This window comes from Drosophila subobscura, chromosome A (genome assembly GCF_008121235.1).
Source record: "Drosophila subobscura isolate 14011-0131.10 chromosome A, UCBerk_Dsub_1.0, whole genome shotgun sequence".
Classification (NCBI taxonomy): Eukaryota; Metazoa; Arthropoda; class Insecta; order Diptera; family Drosophilidae; genus Drosophila; species Drosophila subobscura.
In genome coordinates, this window is record NC_048530.1 from 13,690,453 (window position 1) to 13,707,428 (window position 16,976).

Consider the following 16,976-nt stretch of genomic DNA (forward strand, 5'->3'; position numbering starts at 1 on the left):
TTAAATCGGAATTTCCACGGTCCAAACCGGTCCATAAATATGCAATTATCTAACAAAAAAGTGGTACAAGTTTTCCAGAATTGTTTTAGGCATAAAGAAAATTTACGATAAATAATTTGAATAGAAAACAGCTCCATAAAAATCCAAAATTATGCTTATGTGAGAGCCAGAAGGGTATTAGAAAATGTCGCAACACTTTAAAGAGTATTTACAAGGCGAAGCAAGGAAGAATACCGAGAGACTTGGTCACTTTTGCGTATCTTTTTTGTTGCTGTTCCTGCTGCCGGCACTAGTGATATTTGCAGTTGCAAAAGAATGTCACTTATTGTAAGTCTTTAAGCCACTAGTTCTAGCTGCGGTCAGCAGCTTAATATACTCTTGATCCAGTCATGCAGATGCACCTCGATCACATTCACCTGGCTGTAGTTCTTCAGATGGAATTGATTGAATGCCGTCGTCAAATGTATGACGGCCGAGACAAAGTCACTGAGTCGCAGGGTGCCGTCCTTGCGTATATAGCGCTGTATGAGGCAGTTCATGATGTCGGTGCTCAGCTGAAACCCAATGTCACAGAGTGCATCCCGCAAGCGTTCCGCCCGCAAAATGCCAGCCTTCTCCTTGGTGTACATCTTGAAGACACCCTGCCAGGACTTGAGATTCACCATAAACGTCTTGAACTGCTGAAAGGTGATCCGCCCGTTGCCGCTCTTGTCCTGCAAGGCAATCACCTGGCGGCAAATGTCTATGTTGGCACACCCCTTTATGTAGTCATTGGGCAGGCAGGCCTCCAGCAGTTCGTGCAGCTCAAAGCAGTTGATCGTCTTGTTCTCATCCGCCAGCTGCATATACACCGGCTCGTACTGGCACACGCTCTTGATTTTCTGTATGCTGTCCTCGCTCTTGAGCGCCGGAAACGGGTCCAGCAGTATCATCGTTTGGGTCTCCAGGCAGGACAGCCGCAGCGCAGAGGTGCCCAGTATGCGAATGGTGAAATGTGCCTCCTCCGCCGGCTCATATGTCGTGGGTATGAGCACATAATGGCCGGCCTCCAGCTGTGTGTGGTAGCAGACGTGCCGTGTATTGCCATAGTCCGAGTTCAGGAAGCTCACGTGATTCTTGAAGAAGTCCTTTTGCAGGCACTCATTCAGGTTGTACTCTCGATTCCAGGTGTACATCGTGAAGCCAATGACCTTTGGCTCGACGGCCGTATGCTGATTGAGGGCTATGACAACGTCCTGCTTCTCCTGCACGGAAACAAGCAGCTGTGGATTGATGTGAAAGGACTCATGATTGCGACAGCCGCCGGCCGTGACGCCCCGCTTCCACTGGCCCTGGTACATCTTCATTTTCCAATGCAGCGGCCGATTCTTGAGCATCTCCTCATCGTTGGCCGTCTCGCTGTCCAGATAGACAATCTCCAGGGCGGTGAATATTTGTACAAAATCATAGAACGACATCCAGAACTCTCCCAAATTCAATTGATTGAGCAACCGTGCCCGTTCTCCCGATGAGACGCGCTCCCATGTCTTCGACAGCGGCGACCAGTCGCCCAGAAAGTTGGTTTTGTCCCCAAATGGCTTGCACGAAAATGTATCCTTTACGCAAATCAGCTGCACCGAGTCCCCCATAAGTGTCTCCACTTTGTCCAGGCTGGAGAGTCTGCAAAAGGAAGGCACAGATAAGACCTAAAAATCACATGATGTATGGACCATAGCCTACCTGTAGTTTACATTCACCAAAATTCCATTTGGCAAACGTTCGGCAATGTTTTTCTTCTGCACGGAGGAGGCCTTAACCGCCAGGCAGGTGACAATGCATGTGGAGGCCAGCTGATCCTTAAGCGTTTGCGGCCTAATGGTGTCCGCCACAATGGGCATACACTTGACCACGCCGCCAAGCAGATCAGTGAGTCCATCCGAGCGTGTGCCATACTTGAGGGCCTCATACGAGCCATGCAGCTTGGCTATGGCTTTCTCCAGGAGAGCAGCCCAGAAGCAGTTCGAGGACTGGGGCTGCATAAAGGCCAGACGTCCGTTTATGGTGGGCAGACGATCGTCGACCAGAACCTCGACCCATTCGCCGCACCACCATAGGCGAAAGCGATAGATGCCCTGCGATTTGTTGAGACTCTGATCGGCGGGCACCACGCGATAGAAGAGATTTCGCAGCGAGTAGAGCACCCCCAGGCAGGAGACCAGCCAACGATCGCCCATCTTGCCAGGCACCACATCGAATTCGGCGTTTTCATTGAGAAACGAGGCCTGGGCATTGTTCAGCTCGGCAATACGCTTCCACTGGAACGTGAATGGGGGCGTTTGGTAATAGAAGACGGACGACTGCACTGCGGGGAAATCGCCGTCTTCCCAGAGTACGTTCTTCGTTCGACAATCACTTATAATACGCTCATATTTTGATGCCATTTTATATTTGTGCTGTCTGTGTTGCTGCTTGTGTTAATGTCCATGGGTGGGTGCTGCGGCTCACATTATATTCCACCGAACCGCTGCCTAAATCTCGCTAAATCTCCGCCACTTGTTGTAATCGAAGTGAAAGTTAAAGAGCTGCATTAAAATATACACAGAGACAGTGCCAACTAGCCTAAGCCTAGCTTTAGTTCGTATCGGATCTGGTTCGCTCGTGCGAGCCGTTTTAATTGGGCGCCCGCCCCTCCCACACCTGGCGCAGAATCTTGATCTGGTCTTCACTAGTTCCAGATCGCTTGAGAACGGAACTTCAACTGGAGCCAGCAAGATCCACTCTCCGTACCAGAATCCAGACTATCGTTAATACAATTTAAGTTTAAATCTACGAAATGAAATGAAAGTACACGAGTTATTTAATTTATCTGCATAATTGTATTATTATCGTATCATTCGAATGCTAATGAGAGATGCCACAATGCTGCAATGGCTTCGATAGCTATATCGATAATATTTAAAATAATACACAATCTTGTAAATTCAAATTCTTAATATTTACTTTATAAATTTGTACAATTTATATATTATTAATATGTAATTGATACGTATCTTGAATGTCTATTTCGTTTCACAACTACCTATCGCATTGTACGACCCTGGATGCAGTTGTAGTCGATAGTTTCTGCCAGCCCTCGTCGTCGCTGTAATTATAATGTGCATTTGTTTTTGTCCAAAATTGTCTGTTCTGTTCCAGACTCTAATCGCATTTTGATAATGCGATCACGGTGAACGCCACGTAAAATGGTGTAGTGCAGCCAAGAATTTAAAACCGTTTATGTTCGTTCTGTATTTATTTTGTTCAACAAATAAGAGTCAAGTCAGCAAAAAAGTGACCCAGACACACCAGCTGATCCAAAGACCCCCAGCCAGCCAGCAGACAGACTCATCACACCTGCTACGAATAAAGGGGATTTATTTACAAAACTGGCACTTCTGGAGGATCTAAACATTGCCTGGATATAAGAATAGGAAAAATTTGATTGATAATGGCACTGTCCAGAAATTTGGTATCAAAGATCTGTAAGTAATGTCGGATATTCGAAAGTACCGTTTTAATTCTATGTGCATGTGTATGCTACCAGATGAGCTTGTGTTGCGTTGTGTTCCGTGTGTGTTCTGTGTGTGTTCTGTGTGTGTGTGTGTGAATGTGTTATACAAATACAGATATCGAATCGACTGTTGTAAAAACATTCGCATTGCATTCGAAAAAGATGTTTTCCCATCCTAAATGATCCAATATCTATCTTATGCTCTGCAGATGACATAAAGGCACACGATGGGAAAGTCACCAGCCTCGATCTGGGTGAAACGGGCCGTGTGCTGGTCACCGGCGGCGAGGATCGCAATGTTAATCTCTGGGCCATTGGCCAGAACGAGTGCTTCATGGTGAGACATTTATCTTGGATTACTCATATGTATGCCCAAACTATAGCTTTTAAATTCGTTTCAGTCCCTAACTGGTCATAATCGCTCCATTGATTGCGTTCGCTTTGCATATAAAGACAATTTTGTTTACTCTGCCGATGATATTGGCATCATACGGCGTTGGGATCTCAATGCCCAGAAGATATACTCAACGCTCAATGGGCATATGAAGAGTGTGCGCACCCTGGACTTCAATCCCTCCGGGGAGTATGTGGTATCCGGCAGCAATGATACCACCGTTAGGTGAGTCCCACAACAATCTCTGCCAGATGTTCGGGTGGGTCTGTTCGGTGAATAGCAAAAAACAAAAAACATTTGCTCACTGCAAGATACTCTGTTCGTGATTCAGAGAGAGAGGGAGATATGGTCTCCTCTCCCTCTGTTAGGTGACAGTTTTTATAGCATGTGCAGCTGCTTGTCTCTCCGATATTATGATAATTGAGGTAACTCTACTCTACTCTACTCTACTCCTCTTTCTGCCAAAGATCTGTTCTGTAAATAAGCTTAAGCTTGATATTGGTGCAGTCTTTGAGGTCCGCAAATCCAACATAGAAACACAGTCTTTGCCATGGAGCACAAGTCTTTGGCCATAAAATATGTGATTCATTAAATTAGTCGGATGGGGGATATCCCCTACAGTCAAAGTAGTCTCTAAACCCAAGAAATAGCTACTCTTAGGGCTGCTCTTCTGGATGCTTCTGCTTCATTTATTCAATGTTCTTCACTGGCTGGGGCGACTGTGGTGAGACCTCTCTAATTAGAGTCCAACATCAAAGTACAAGTGTGTGCACAGACCGGACTAGGACTGCCTAGCAGTCATCAATTTGCTTGCTAATGAATATCTAATGCTAGATTGAGCTCTGTTGAGATAGAGGCCCATGTACATCATGTGGCGCGTGTCTACTTTTACTGAAAGTTTAAGTGTTGCCGCAAAAAGAGATCACTTAAAAAACGTCGTTAGTTTATTGGGTCATATAATGGTTTCTATTTGCTACCACCAAAGGAAGGGGTTCGTGCATACATATGTACAGATATATAACAAAAAAAGGCGACAACTGAAGGAAATAATAAATGTAAGCTAAGCTCTGCTTACAACTTGGCCTTGGTGCTCTTCAGATCGACGTAGGCCCCCGAAATAACCTCCTTGCCGGTCTCCACGACCACAGTGCGGAAGTGTACGCGTTTGCCCTCCAGCCACATGTCCACCTTCAGCGTCTGGCCGGGCAGCACGGGGCCCGAGAAGCGCACTTTGATGGCCTTGAAGAGTGCCGGATTGTTGTCGGCATACTGGCTGAGAACGGCACGCACTGAATAGCCCAGGGTGCATAGGCCATGCAGAATGGGCGTCTTGAAGCCTGCCATGCGTGCCATTTGGGGATCAATGTGCAAGGGATTGCGGTCACCGGAGAGTCGGTAGAGTACGGCCTGATCCTCGCTGGTTGAGTACTGAACGCTGGAGTCTGGCTGGCGGCTGGGATTCGGCAGCAGTGGCACCACACCGGCAATGGGATTTTTCTTGCCACCGAATTTTCCAGCACCTACCACAAACACGCAGCTCTGGTTCTTCACCACCAGGCGGCCATTCTCGTCAAACGAATCGCAATTGGTGACAACCACAGCGCCGGACCCCTTGTCCATGACATCAAACACCTTGCCGGTCGTGGTCAGAGTTCCACTGGTGGGCAGATCATCGGCAATCTCCAGATACTGTTCGCCATGCAGAATGTTGGTGAAGTCGGCCTGATTGTTGGGCAGGGCGCTGCCCACCAGCCTGTCCGTGGACATGGCCAGCAGTAGGCCGGGCAGCACGAAGAACGAGGGAATGGCAGAGAAATCAGCATCATTTTCGTAGAGGAAGCGCAAGTCCTGGCTGTTCTTGATCGAAGCACCGATGCCCAGGGCGTAGGTGATGAGCTCCTTGTTGTCGAATGTGAAAGTGTCCTCGACGGCATCCTGATCGCCGGCCTTTAGCTTCTCGAGCACCTCCAACAGGTAGCCCGAGGCCTCGGCCATCGAGTTGAGATGCTTGGCCTGTGACATGTCCGTCACCTTGGACCAGACATTCTTCACATACTCAATGGTGACGGGATCTTCCAGAGAGGGTCGCAGCACAGATCCCTTGCCACGGACTGTCTGGACTTTGGTGGCCCAGCCAGCGGCGCTCTCGATGTAGCTGCCTATAGAGAGAGAGAGAGAGAGAGATTAGAGTCCATTATCAGAGATTATTCTTTATCTTGTGAATACATCAAGAGCAAAGCAAAGAATGAACTTTGTTCTGCCAAGTGAATATTGAAATTGAACCTCGAACACTCACCATTATCCTCGCAGGATTCGTGGCACAGGTAGGCCACCACTGGGGCAATCAGCTGCGGCTTGAGCTCATTGAACAGAATATCGGGGAGAATGCCCTCGGTCATGCGGCTGGCTGCAGTCGGGATAATCACATTGCAGTAGATATTATTGCGTGCGCCCTCAATGGCCACTGTGTTGGCCAGGCCAACGAGTCCCATTTTGGCAGCCGAATAGTTGCCCTGTCCAAAGTTACCAAAGATGCCCGAGTTCGAGGAGGTCATGATGATGCGGCCAAAGTTTTGGCTCTTCATGTGCCCAAAGGCAGCTTGAGTGCACTTGAAGCTGCCCTTTAGGTGCACATCGTTGACCAGGTTCCAGTCCTGTTCGGAGGTTTTCAGCAGGCTGCGATCCCGCAGAATGCCGGCATTATTGATCAGTATATCCACGCGGCCGTACGCCTTGATGGCCGTCTCAATGACCTTTGCCCCATCGATGACGGAATTGTAATCGGCCACCGCCTCACCGCCGCTCTTGCGTATCTCTTCGACGACCACATCAGCGGCACGCTGTGAGGCCCCCTCGCCGGAATGAGTGCCGCCCAGGTCGTTGACCACCACCTTGGCGCCGCGCGAGGCCAACAGGAGGGCATATTCCCGGCCCAGGCCGGCACCGGCACCAGTCACCACCGCCACACGGCCATCGAAACGCAGTTTGCCAGCAGAAGACATGTTTTCTGGTTAATTTTCTTTCGCTCTGTGGTAATCCGGTTACGCCTGCTCCAACGTTCAACTGTCGAATGAAAAAAGAAAGGTATTCAGCGTTGAATTATTAGCAACAGAGCGGTGGAGGTGTATGGGGAATATCTGGTCAAAGTGTGTCCTGATAATGATATCTTCAGTTGTATGTACATATGTATGTGCATGCAGAACGAAAATGTGAAAGTTTTGGGGGCAGCAATTAACCGAAAGACAATTTGGTTTGGTCCAAGTCCAACAACAGCTCAGAGTTCAATCAAACGAACAACACAAAATGGTACAAAGCAAAACTGACAACAAATTGTTTTTGCAACCACACAAACACACACACAAACAAACAATTCATGCACAGTATAGATGTATTTGCATATGTGGATTAGCGCAAGAGCCGCTGCCTATTTACACACGACTTACAGTTATTTTAGACTGCACGTTCAAGTTTCTGCTCGGATGCGATGCCTTAACTTAACGCGAAAGATTAGCCGCTCCAATATCGCAGGTACAAAGTGCAACAAATTGATAAGCTGCAGAAACTTACTTTTGCTTTGCTGTGGAAGGGGTTGTTGACTGCGAGCAGAATAATTCGGTGCTGCCTGATCGATGGGGAAAACATATGGCAGCTGCCAGATGCATTGAAATTGTAAAACTATCGAGTAGTGCATATATCGACGGCTGAAAATGCAGTGCATTAAATAAATAAGATAGCCAACCAAGGGTGAATAAAGCGCTCAGATTTTATGATAATAATACTTTTAAAGTTAATATTGTTAAGACATTTAAGGCGTGTCCCTAAACTTAAAGAAACTGCCGTGCTGTTTCTGTGTCAACTTTTCCAATTAGCGCCATACTTGCTTTTTTGTATTCTATCGATATATCTATCGATTCATAAACGAACCGCGAAAATACTCTACAAAGTATTACATGTTCTCATGCAGCTAGATATCTGCATATATTATGCCAATAAATAAAGAATTAATTGAAATTGATTTGTTCGACAAATTGCAGACTCTGGGACGTGCAAAATGAGAACAATTGCATTCGAGTGTGCCGTGGTCATATGTCGCACGTTAACTCTGTTAAATTCTCACCGGACGGACTGTGGATTGCTTCCGCTGGCCTGGAGGGATCCATTCTCATCTGGGACATACGCAAGAGCAAGCAGATTATGGAATTTATAGCCGAGCCACCAGTCACGGCCATCACGTGCATACAGTTCCATCCCTTTGAGTTTCTGCTCGCCGCAGGACGCGTCGATGGCACTGTGTCCATCTATGATCTGGAGCATAAGCAGCTGGTGTCGCAGACCACACATTTCTATGGCCAGGCCATCAGATGCATTACGTTCAGCGACAATGGAGAATGCCTCTTTGTGGGCAGTGTTTCAGGCATCTCTGTGATTGGCTGGGAGCCCGATCGCGAGCTGGATCACATAAAGGGCAGCTGGTCCTCGCTGGGTGACATGAAAGTTGTCAACAATAAGCTGGTAAGTGTCCATCTGTTCCAGCAGCAGCCTGTGTTCTACCACTGATCCCCCAATTTTGTTTGCAGATCTGTGGTTGTCATGAGATCGATGCTGTGTCTATTAATACCATAAGTCTCGACCGTGTGATACCGTTCTACCAGCCGCCGAATACCCTGCCCAACTTCAAGCACAACTCGACGAACCGAAAGAGTTTTACGCGCGGCAATCAAAAGTTTCGCCTGTCTCTCGGCGGCTCCAAGCCCGCCCAGGTCAAGGAGGAGCAGGAGCAGGAGCATGACAATAAAAGTCAGAATTTCGATGATCTGTCATCGCCCAACCTGAGTCTGGAAGTTGTGAGCGAGGCCGTGCTGGAGTCGACAGAATCATCGCCCATGTCGTCGCTGCATCAGGCTGGTATTTTGGCTCCTGGCGAGCATGTGCATCCGTACAGCGTGGCCATTGATACACAGCTGCGGCACACCAAATTCTCACGCCTGCCCGACAATATGATGAACTCAACCTACACCAGCTACAATGGCATGGATGTGGGTGGCTCCAGTCGCCCATTGCCGCTGAATGGCCCCAGCTCGCTGCACACGGTGGAGAATTATAACAATATTTATCCGCTGAAGAAGGAGGTGGCGGAGGCGGAGGAGGAGGACGCCGACGCCGACGCGGATGTGCAGCACGTGGAGTACAATCTGAATGAGAGCAATGCGCCAATTCTCTCCAATTATGATAACTACGAGATGGCCGAGGATTTTCCAGTCAATCAGAACTTGAACTATTTGGCAAATAGCTATAAGGCAGTGGTGCCGCCCGCATCCTCTACGATAAATGCCTCGTCCAAGTCGATCAGGAAAACGACAACCAATCTGCACAAGCGCGGCACGGGCATCAGCAACACCAAACAGACATCGACGGCGATTTTTGGCAGCAATAAGCTGAGCCAAGTGGCGTCGGTTAGTTCGATGGAGCTGCACAAGATGGACGATAATATGATACTCAAGAAGTCATCCTCCTCGAATGTGGTCAACAAGAACAAGCGGTCGATGATGGGTGGGGCGACCGCTCAGAGCCAGTACTACAAGGAGAATAGCCAGCAGAAGAACATCAATGTGGAGATAATCACGAAGCCGCCAATGAGGTCACGCACCACCCTAGATATGCGTATAACGCATCAAAATAAAACTCAGGAAAAGCATACGCACGTAAGTACATGCCGCAGGGGCTGCCATTGATTGAGTGATTGACTGTTTCTGTTTCCATCTTGCAGCAGCCACTTAGCAATCAACGCATCATTTCTGATTATCATCAGGACTTTGATTCCCTGTCAAGGTCACACGAGGCTGTGCTGCAGGAGTTGTGCAACCGCCAGACCACCCTGGATCTGCTAAGACTCTCAACAAGGTGAGCAGAATATACTGACTAAGTATTTCCAATCTGATGACATGTTGACACTGCCCAAACAGATCGCATGATGTACTGGGCGCCCTGAAGCAAGCTAGGAATACCGGACGCTCCATCTTCATAGACCTACTGGGCGCCATTCTTGAGAAGCCGTGAGCAGAATAATAGATTTATCTGAATGTTTTCCAACATTAATGCTTGTTTTGCGCAGGTCCTCGTGGAACTTGGATTTCTGCGTATTCGTTTTGCCAGAGATATTTGAACTGTTGCAAAGTCAACACAAGTTGTAAGTGCCACGGAATGATGGGATATTGAATCAAAGGCTATACAATAATTATCAATTGTTATTCGACAGCCACTTTACCAGAGCCTGTGATACATTGCGTATCATTTTGTCAAACTTCTTGCCAACCATACAGGATAACCTCGACCCCTGGGCGGCCAATGGCCTGGGCGTGGATGTGACGCGGGAGGATCGTCAGCGGAAATGCGCCGAGTGTCAGCGTTGGCTGTTGCAGATCAAGCATCTGCCCGAGAGTGTTCACTTTGGGGGCACGCTGTCGCAATTGCAGAACATAATTCTTTTTTAAACACTCAACATTTCATGCATATCTGTAGACTGTCAATTGTCCACGGGGTTCAGATTAGATCGAGGCTATTGAACGGTTCAATTCACCCACTGTGCAGGAACGTACAGCTTCCTTTATTATTATTAATTTGTTAATTTTTTGTTTGTTTTTGTTCTTGGGAGGAGTGGCCCACTTGTCGCTCTAAGCTGCCAAAAAAACAAAACAAAACAAAGCAAAAACTATTCGGGGCCAGCGACAGCTGCTCGGTAGCAAGAGCTCTACCGGAAGAACCCTGTTTGCCCAGCATTAACAAATAGAAAACACCCTTAGTCATTAAATGATTTACACTATTAATTCGATTGCAAACTAATTTATATAACTATTATTTACACATACCGCCTAAGCCTTATAAATTTCAAAAGTGTGCAAACAAAAATACCCAATAAAACTGTGTATTTTTTCTTCAAAAGGGAACTGCAGAGCATTTAATGAAGGAGTTCTAGCCGGAATTATGTTGTTAAGATAGAATAACTGCCCCCCAACGACTCCGAGCTCATCATAATATCATCATTATGTTCCCTTTCCCTTTCAGTAAAACAAAAGCATTTATTTTCCTCCTTTGTTGCTCGCGCTCTTTTTCATTGATTTTAAATGTTATCAGGTAACGATTTAGATGAAAAATTCAAATACAAATTTGTAAAATATAAGGTCATAAGGTATAAAATCCAATAAAAAGTAGTATTTACAAAAAGCAAAATTGATTCTTCAAACGGATAAAACTATTTTTTCAGTGTTGAAAGTCTATGCAAGCTAGTAATATCCAATAGAACATCAAAATCGAGGAATATGATTTAAGAATACGGTATATTTACAGTATATGTCGGTATATTTCGGATGTCAGGCCGTATTTCTTATCGATATTTTCGCGGTCGCATCTGCCGACAAGAAACGTATACTGCCGACTCCATAAGTAAAACTAATTAAATGTTGGATTTAACAAATCGATGACCATTTCCAACGCAGTCGATAAGTTTACAATGATGTCTGGAGACCGGGTAAAGATTAAAGATCTGCTGAGTAGTCGGCTCACCGAGTGCGGATGGCGAGACGAGGTGCGGCTGCTGTGCCGCAGCATTCTGCAGGAGAAGGGGGCCATCAGTAGCTTCACCGTCGAGCAGCTGGTGACGGAGGTGACGCCCAGGGCCCGTTCCCTTGTTCCCGATGCCGTGAAAAAGGAGCTCCTGATCAAGATTCGAACCATTTTCGACGAGAACGAGACCGACGACATGGATCCCGAGGAGGCTTGACATCAAGTGCTAATGATATTCCCCTCATGCAAATCCCCTAGGAACTATTTTCAATTATAGAATTTTATTTTTTAATTTTATACAGTAATTATATATATATATGTATACACACACACTCGCGCACAAGCAGACACATTTCGATCCATCACGAGGGGTACAGATGGGGGGGCGGGCCACGGAGCGGAATGCTTTCAGTCGAGCGTGGGGCAAGCGGAGCTGTTGCTCAGCAGCTCAAAGGTCTCGCCAACGGATGGATCATCCATTAAGTTAGTGACCGTTCCCGGAAGATTCACCCCAGCAGTAGCCACGGCAGCAGCAGCCTCTGCCTCCGTGCTGGAACCCAACGCGGCGCTGCTCGTGGGCTGGGAATACTTGCGCACCCAGTCATTCGGATGCATCTTCCTCTTGTGGTTGTGCATGTTGGCGTGTGACTTGAATGTGCGACTGCAGAACTGACACGAGTACAGATCGATTCCGGTGTGCGTGGCCATATGTTCCTACGGAATGGATTCGATAAAAGGATTCGGTGCAGGGAGTACAGAGCACAGGGGTAAATACTACTCACAACCAGGGCGCGCGGCAGTTTGAATTCCTTGTCGCAGAGGCTGCACTTGTGCCGCTTGGCGGAGTGATGGTATCTCATGTGGCCGCTGAGTGCGGCACGGGAGGACTTCTCTGCGTTGCACAGGGAACAGCGATACTTGTTCTGATTGTCGCGATCGTCGTGACGGGCCAGATGCTTCCGGAGGCTCCGCTCGTCCCGCAGCCAGCGGCCGCACAGGTTACACTGTACCTCCGCCACGGGCCCATCCGGATGCAGGGCCTTCTTGTGGATGAGAAAGTTGGCCTTCGAGCGGAAATTTGTGCCACAAATGTCACAGATAATCGGGGTGAAGTCCGCCGCGTGCATTCGCTTCACGTGGGCGCTCAGCTCAAATTTGGTGCGGAATCTGCAAGGATTCAAATGGAATAAACGATTGCCTATGGCGGAGCATGCACGTCTCACGTCTTGCCACAGGTGTCGCAGACCTCGGGACGCTCGGTGCCCTTGTGCCCCTTCAGATGCATAGTCAGGAGGAACTTCTTGGCGAACCGTGCCTGGCATATTGCGCACTGATGCACCAGCTCCTGCTGCTCGGAGTGAAAGCGCAGCATGTGCATCTCCTGGCTGTTGCGATTGAGGAAGTTCTTGCGGCACAGCTTGCAGCTGAAGTACGTCGGATCCTTGTGGCAGTTCAGATGATCCACATATAGCGTGCGCTTCTTGTACCGATTGTTGCAGCACTTCACGTACCCCAGGACATTGTGCTCCACCCGAAAGTGTCGCTTCAGATCCATAAAGTCCGCAAGGGGTGCCGCGCACAGGCAACAATCTAGCTTCACATGGGCAGCTATAAATTCGTCCATCTCCTTGATGCTGTTACGCTTCACATTGGGTTCTGTGTCAGTTGCCCCCTCAATGGCTGGACGTTTTTTCTTGCTTGGTCTTTTGGTCTTGGGACGGCTCCGTGTCGTTCCGCTGGCTCGGATCGGCACGCTGGGAGCATTGTCCGGTGGTGTCGAGTCGTTGCCTGATGGTGCAGGCTCAGGTTTTTGTCTAAGCTCGCGGGCACGCGCTCGAGATTCGCGTAGTGAGAGCCCAGCGAGGGCCACCCTCGTCTGCTTGTTCTGTTTGCGCTTCTCGTATTTCCTTTTTATGAGCTGGGTTTCCTTTTGTGGATTTTTACGGGGCCTGCCTTTGGGTCGAGTAGGCTTCACAGGATCTGGCTCGATGGCGCTGGGCTCGAATTCCGACTGAAATCGATCGCCATCATCACTATCCTCATCTTTGGCGGCCAATGCATCGATGACGGGCTCGCACAAAATGTGATCCTTAACATCATCGCCATCGAAGTCGATCTTCGTCTCGATGGGCGACTCCGTATTCCACACGATAAGACCCGGTTCCGGCTCGGGGTCTGAGAATTCGACCTTAAGTTGCAAGGCGCGCTGCTTGTCCGCCACCATGGCGCAAAACTGTTCGAAGCTGGACAGCTGTTGCCAGCATGTGGCGCACAGGCAAGTGGACACCGCATCATTGGCCGCGAGCTGAGGATTGACCGTTGCATTGCATTTTAATGCTTCAAACAATAAAACCAGACCCAAGTACACTCACCACCAGCTGAAGATGCTTTTCTATCAGTTCCGCCAGCTGCCGCATAGTTTGATGACCTGGCCCTCCATCCTCATCAAAGATGGGCACAATGTTCTCTGTATCCTCCAGGCAGAGTCGGCATATCACCATCTCATTCGAATATAAAAACCAAAAACTAAAAACCAAACCCGTTTAAATACGTGACAGCAGCTGTTTACAGCAGTGTGACCGAGGTTTTATCGATAAAAAATACCGCTGCCTGGGCAGAATGGCACTAAATTAAAAGAAAGCTAGACTCTACTAATTTTAGCTAGATTTATTTATTTCAGTGCTTTAATTTTGATCGAGATTGATATCTATGTTGTCTATGATGGGCAGTTGGCGTTGGCGGGCTGCAGGCTTCGCCTTTAGTTCGGGTTTAGTTCTACCCACGTTTTCCTTGGCCATATAGAGATTGTTCATCCCAACGGTTGCTTCGTTCATCGTACCAGAAAGGATTTCTTGTGGTCCTTGATTTTGTTCTTTGCGCATTCGCTCGCTGAACTCCCGTTTGGCAAGCACTTCATTGATGATAACTTCAACACTGGGCGTCATCCGGAGATTGTGTGTATTGTGTCGCGAGGCGAGGAGGCAATTAATCAGCCGCATTGCCTGACCAATGATCACATTCCTCACTTGTCCGATAATGTCACCGCCTCTCTGAGTTGCTTTGTGCAGTGCCTGATCAATGGACTTCTCTTTGCTTTTGAGAAACGAGCATAGAAACTGGTCGTATATTATCCTACTGCCGCCGCCGAGTGTCGGCAAAAGCCAGCACAGAAACAGGACCTTGAACTCATTGAGGAAAGGCACCAACGGAACGCATCCTTGAGTGAAGAAATCGAAGACCCTAAAGACGCCATATACAATCCAGTATGATACCCATAATCGCATATTTCCATCACAGGGTCTCTTGGCATTCAAAGCTTTGTTGGACATGAATGCGGGATATAGGCTACCCACCAAGAGTGCGATAAGCCGTAAGAAGCTTTCATAGACCATAATTTTAGTTCCCAGAAAAAAACCTATTGAATTTGAAAAATCTAAAATGTACAGTACAGCCGTAGCGACAAGGTGAAAGTCAACTTTGAACAGCCTATTTTTCCCTCTATTTCCCCCAAAATTATTAAATGCTAAAATGGCTATAAATTGCTAAGTTAGCGGGAAAATGACGAGCACCACTACTATTGGTATTCACAATCACAGTGCTGGTAAATATAACCAAGAAGGGACGATAGTTGACATTGCAATGTTTCCGATCATTATTAAGTAAAAAGAAACAAGTTCAAGTCAATTTTTATATTAATTGTGGTAGTTTTTCCATAAACTTCGCTATGGTTCACAACTGGGATGTAAATTCGAAAGTAGTTTGACAAAAAACATCGGTGATATCGATATTTCAATCGATGCTTCTACAGCATTGTACAGCACTATTTTCATATTCTAAGCGCCGCGCAAAATTGTGTTTTAATAATTTGTATCCAATAACTTTACTGAAATGGACCAAATAACTACTGATAATGTCCCAAATGAGCTGGGCGATGACATTTCGGATATTGATCTTCATGAGGTTCCGGCGCAACTGGAAAAGACCTTGAAGCCGACAGTCCATGAGACCAAGAGCCTTTTTAACATCACCATTGAAGAACGTAAGCGGCCTAGCCGGCTTTTCACATTATCCTCTTTTTATGTTACTTTACTCTGCTGTTGTGCGTTTTAAACTCCAGTTTGGGACTCTACCAATGGTGATGAGGAAGTGGAGGAGTACAAGACGGACATCAAGACCAAACAGAAGGAGTTTGTGGACTATATAATTGCAGCCCACAAAAATAGCGAGGAATCTCTAAAAAAATACGAGGCTACTCTCGTAGACTTGCACCCGATTTGTGAAATCAAGCCGAGTGTAGAGCAGCAAGTCTTTCTGGACCAGGCCCCCGACATTCAGAACTTTATACGCGGACACCTGGAATTCCGTAATAAGTGCGAGGCGTTCTTGGTGAAGCACGAGCAAATGAAGGAGTTGCAAGCCCGCATAACGGAGCGCTGCCAGCAGCGCTTAAACCAAATTGCGCTGAACGCTATAAACCAGAATTTGGCCAATGAACCCAATAAGCCAGTTAAACAAGGTTAATTTTAAAATGTATTCTTAATTATTAAAAAAAAGAAAAACGAAACTATATGTAGAAGAAATAAAAACACTGGCTAACAAAATGGCTGCGTAGCTTCGAAAATATTAATTAATTCTAATTAATGTGAGTTGCTGTTGGTGTATTGCTTATTCCTTGGCCCAGGATCCCAAGTATTTCATCAGGTCGGTAAGACTTTCGAAGTCGGTGCGACTGGCGGGGGGCTCGTCTTTGGTGATGCGCGGCAATGCATTGCCCATCTTCATGCGAAACTCTTGAAACTTGAATGAGAGAATGTCGTTTATATATAGCCAGTACTGTGCGAGTTTGGATTGTTATTGGTGCTTACGTCTTTGGCTCCGCTTAGCTTCCAAAATCCGTAGCAAAATGCTCCCGTGCCCAAAACGGCATAGAGAGTTCCCCAGCCAAGGGCTCGTAGGGCCAGTGTCGCGCCCTCGTCCATCAGTATTATACCCTGGCGAGTTCCCTGCTGCTGTAGCACCTTGCTGTCTGCTTTCTTGGCCGTGGCCAGTGTGCGCGAGAAGCCAAAGAGTGCGGAAATTCCGCCGACTAGTCCTAAAAAAGCAGCGCCTGCATATAAAAAGAATAACCTTTGTCACGAAGCCAATGGAACAAGGACTGGGCTGAAAAGCGCTCACCCTGTATGCGAAACTTTCGTTCTTTATCCGCCGTCACTGCATCTGCATTGGCGCCGGCTTCGTTCATCGCTTGCTTAGTTTTTTATTATTTTATTTTATTTATTTGTCGTAACCAATATATTGATACCGATATGGATATTCATACATCGATATATATTTGTTGCTGATGGTATCAATGCCCTTGCGGGATAAATATCATAAGAAGAGAACAAAGGTTTCTTTCATAAAGGATGCCATGAAAACTAGCCAAAAGTGTAGAGAATTGATTAATTAATCGGATACAACTATAGTTATAGTGTAATATGAAATATATTATCA

The 16,976-nt window shown here is 47.1% G+C and overlaps 8 protein-coding genes across 10 annotated transcripts; 3 read left to right on the forward strand and 5 right to left on the reverse strand.

Moving 5' to 3' along the window:
- Positions 1-40: 40 nt before the first annotated feature.
- On the reverse strand, positions 41-2,665 carry LOC117894046 (calpain-C). Its single transcript, XM_034800900.1, has 2 exons — positions 1,720-2,665; positions 41-1,659 (listed from the first exon to the last, which is right to left on the reverse strand). The coding sequence occupies exons 1-2, from the start codon at positions 2,418-2,420 to the stop codon at positions 360-362; spliced, it is 2,001 nt and encodes a 666-aa protein (XP_034656791.1). The 5' UTR covers positions 2,421-2,665; the 3' UTR covers positions 41-359.
- Positions 2,666-3,096: 431 nt separating this feature from the next.
- LOC117894034 (katanin p80 WD40 repeat-containing subunit B1) lies at positions 3,097-10,829 on the forward strand. Of its 2 annotated transcripts, none has more exons than XM_034800888.1 (9): positions 3,097-3,500; positions 3,739-3,866; positions 3,931-4,148; positions 7,958-8,435; positions 8,501-9,625; positions 9,694-9,824; positions 9,887-9,976; positions 10,036-10,110; positions 10,180-10,829. In XM_034800888.1, exons 1-9 carry the CDS (start codon positions 3,467-3,469, stop codon positions 10,412-10,414), a joined length of 2,514 nt encoding a protein of 837 aa, XP_034656779.1. In that variant the 5' UTR covers positions 3,097-3,466; the 3' UTR covers positions 10,415-10,829. The 2 variants fall into 2 exon arrangements, with proteins under 2 accessions (XP_034656779.1, XP_034656772.1); XM_034800881.1 differs by having other exon boundaries at positions 3,098-3,500; positions 9,691-9,824.
- Positions 4,850-7,508, reverse strand: LOC117894064 (peroxisomal multifunctional enzyme type 2). Of its 2 annotated transcripts, none has more exons than XM_034800928.1 (3): positions 7,491-7,508; positions 6,220-6,986; positions 4,850-6,082 (listed from the first exon to the last, which is right to left on the reverse strand). In XM_034800928.1, exons 2-3 carry the CDS (start codon positions 6,923-6,925, stop codon positions 4,995-4,997), a joined length of 1,794 nt encoding a protein of 597 aa, XP_034656819.1. In that variant the 5' UTR covers positions 6,926-6,986; positions 7,491-7,508; the 3' UTR covers positions 4,850-4,994. The 2 variants fall into 2 exon arrangements, with proteins under 2 accessions (XP_034656819.1, XP_034656811.1); XM_034800920.1 differs by having other exon boundaries at positions 7,367-7,508.
- Positions 10,830-11,311: 482 nt separating the features above from the next.
- On the forward strand, positions 11,312-11,780 carry LOC117894130 (enhancer of yellow 2 transcription factor). The gene has a single exon (XM_034801024.1). It carries the CDS (start codon positions 11,398-11,400, stop codon positions 11,698-11,700), a length of 303 nt encoding a protein of 100 aa, XP_034656915.1. The 5' UTR covers positions 11,312-11,397; the 3' UTR covers positions 11,701-11,780.
- Positions 11,781-11,797: 17 nt separating this feature from the next.
- LOC117894055 (transcription factor grauzone) lies at positions 11,798-14,068 on the reverse strand. The gene is made up of 4 exons (XM_034800911.1): positions 13,856-14,068; positions 12,707-13,788; positions 12,266-12,650; positions 11,798-12,197 (listed from the first exon to the last, which is right to left on the reverse strand). Exons 1-4 carry the CDS (start codon positions 13,982-13,984, stop codon positions 11,892-11,894), a joined length of 1,902 nt encoding a protein of 633 aa, XP_034656802.1. The 5' UTR covers positions 13,985-14,068; the 3' UTR covers positions 11,798-11,891.
- A 99-nt stretch (positions 14,069-14,167) lies between these two features.
- Positions 14,168-14,929, reverse strand: LOC117895668 (HVA22-like protein h). Its single transcript, XM_034803493.1, has one exon. The coding sequence runs from the start codon at positions 14,873-14,875 to the stop codon at positions 14,168-14,170; it is 708 nt and encodes a 235-aa protein (XP_034659384.1). The 5' UTR covers positions 14,876-14,929.
- A 364-nt stretch (positions 14,930-15,293) lies between these two features.
- LOC117894106 lies at positions 15,294-16,099 on the forward strand. Its single transcript, XM_034800986.1, has 2 exons — positions 15,294-15,522; positions 15,601-16,099. Exons 1-2 carry the CDS (start codon positions 15,372-15,374, stop codon positions 16,002-16,004), a joined length of 555 nt encoding a protein of 184 aa, XP_034656877.1. The 5' UTR covers positions 15,294-15,371; the 3' UTR covers positions 16,005-16,099.
- On the reverse strand, positions 15,991-16,815 carry LOC117894114 (transmembrane protein 242). The gene is made up of 3 exons (XM_034800998.1): positions 16,659-16,815; positions 16,349-16,590; positions 15,991-16,280 (listed from the first exon to the last, which is right to left on the reverse strand). Exons 1-3 carry the CDS (start codon positions 16,723-16,725, stop codon positions 16,149-16,151), a joined length of 441 nt encoding a protein of 146 aa, XP_034656889.1. The 5' UTR covers positions 16,726-16,815; the 3' UTR covers positions 15,991-16,148.
- Between the last annotated feature and the right edge of the window lie 161 nt (positions 16,816-16,976).

Bases quoted from the DNA above. Each gene is read 5' to 3' on its own strand.
- LOC117894046 (XM_034800900.1), bottom strand. From the start codon at position 2,420: ATGGCATCAAAATATGAGCGTATTATAAGTGATTGTCGAACGAAGAAC. The intron at 1,660-1,719 runs GTAGGCTATGGT...TTCCTTTTGCAG, and splicing joins TTGGTGAATGTAAACTACAG to ACTCTCCAGCCTGGACAAAG.
- LOC117894034 (XM_034800881.1), top strand. From the start codon at position 3,467: ATGGCACTGTCCAGAAATTTGGTATCAAAGATCT. The intron at 4,149-7,957 runs GTGAGTCCCACA...GACAAATTGCAG, and splicing joins AGCAATGATACCACCGTTAG to ACTCTGGGACGTGCAAAATG. The intron at 9,977-10,035 runs GTGAGCAGAATA...TGTTTTGCGCAG, and splicing joins GGCGCCATTCTTGAGAAGCC to GTCCTCGTGGAACTTGGATT.
- LOC117894064 (XM_034800928.1), bottom strand. From the start codon at position 6,925: ATGTCTTCTGCTGGCAAACTGCGTTTCGATGGCCGTGTGGCGGTGGTG. The intron at 6,083-6,219 runs GTGAGTGTTCGA...CTCTCTCTATAG, and splicing joins CGAATCCTGCGAGGATAATG to GCAGCTACATCGAGAGCGCC.
- LOC117894130 (XM_034801024.1), top strand. From the start codon at position 11,398: ATGACCATTTCCAACGCAGTCGATAAGTTTACAATGATGTCTGGAGAC.
- LOC117894055 (XM_034800911.1), bottom strand. From the start codon at position 13,984: ATGGTGATATGCCGACTCTGCCTGGAGGATACAGAGAACATTGTGCCC. The intron at 12,651-12,706 runs GTGAGACGTGCA...GAATCCTTGCAG, and splicing joins TGCGACACCTGTGGCAAGAC to ATTCCGCACCAAATTTGAGC. The intron at 12,198-12,265 runs GTGAGTAGTATT...TCCATTCCGTAG, and splicing joins AACTGCCGCGCGCCCTGGTT to GAACATATGGCCACGCACAC.
- LOC117895668 (XM_034803493.1), bottom strand. From the start codon at position 14,875: ATGGTCTATGAAAGCTTCTTACGGCTTATCGCACTCTTGGTGGGTAGC.
- LOC117894106 (XM_034800986.1), top strand. From the start codon at position 15,372: ATGGACCAAATAACTACTGATAATGTCCCAAATGAGCTGGGCGATGAC. The intron at 15,523-15,600 runs GTAAGCGGCCTA...TTTAAACTCCAG, and splicing joins TAACATCACCATTGAAGAAC to TTTGGGACTCTACCAATGGT.
- LOC117894114 (XM_034800998.1), bottom strand. From the start codon at position 16,725: ATGAACGAAGCCGGCGCCAATGCAGATGCAGTGACGGCGGATAAAGAA. The intron at 16,591-16,658 runs GTGAGCGCTTTT...TTTTATATGCAG, and splicing joins ACGAAAGTTTCGCATACAGG to GCGCTGCTTTTTTAGGACTA. The intron at 16,281-16,348 runs GTAAGCACCAAT...CTCTCATTCAAG, and splicing joins AGCTAAGCGGAGCCAAAGAC to TTTCAAGAGTTTCGCATGAA.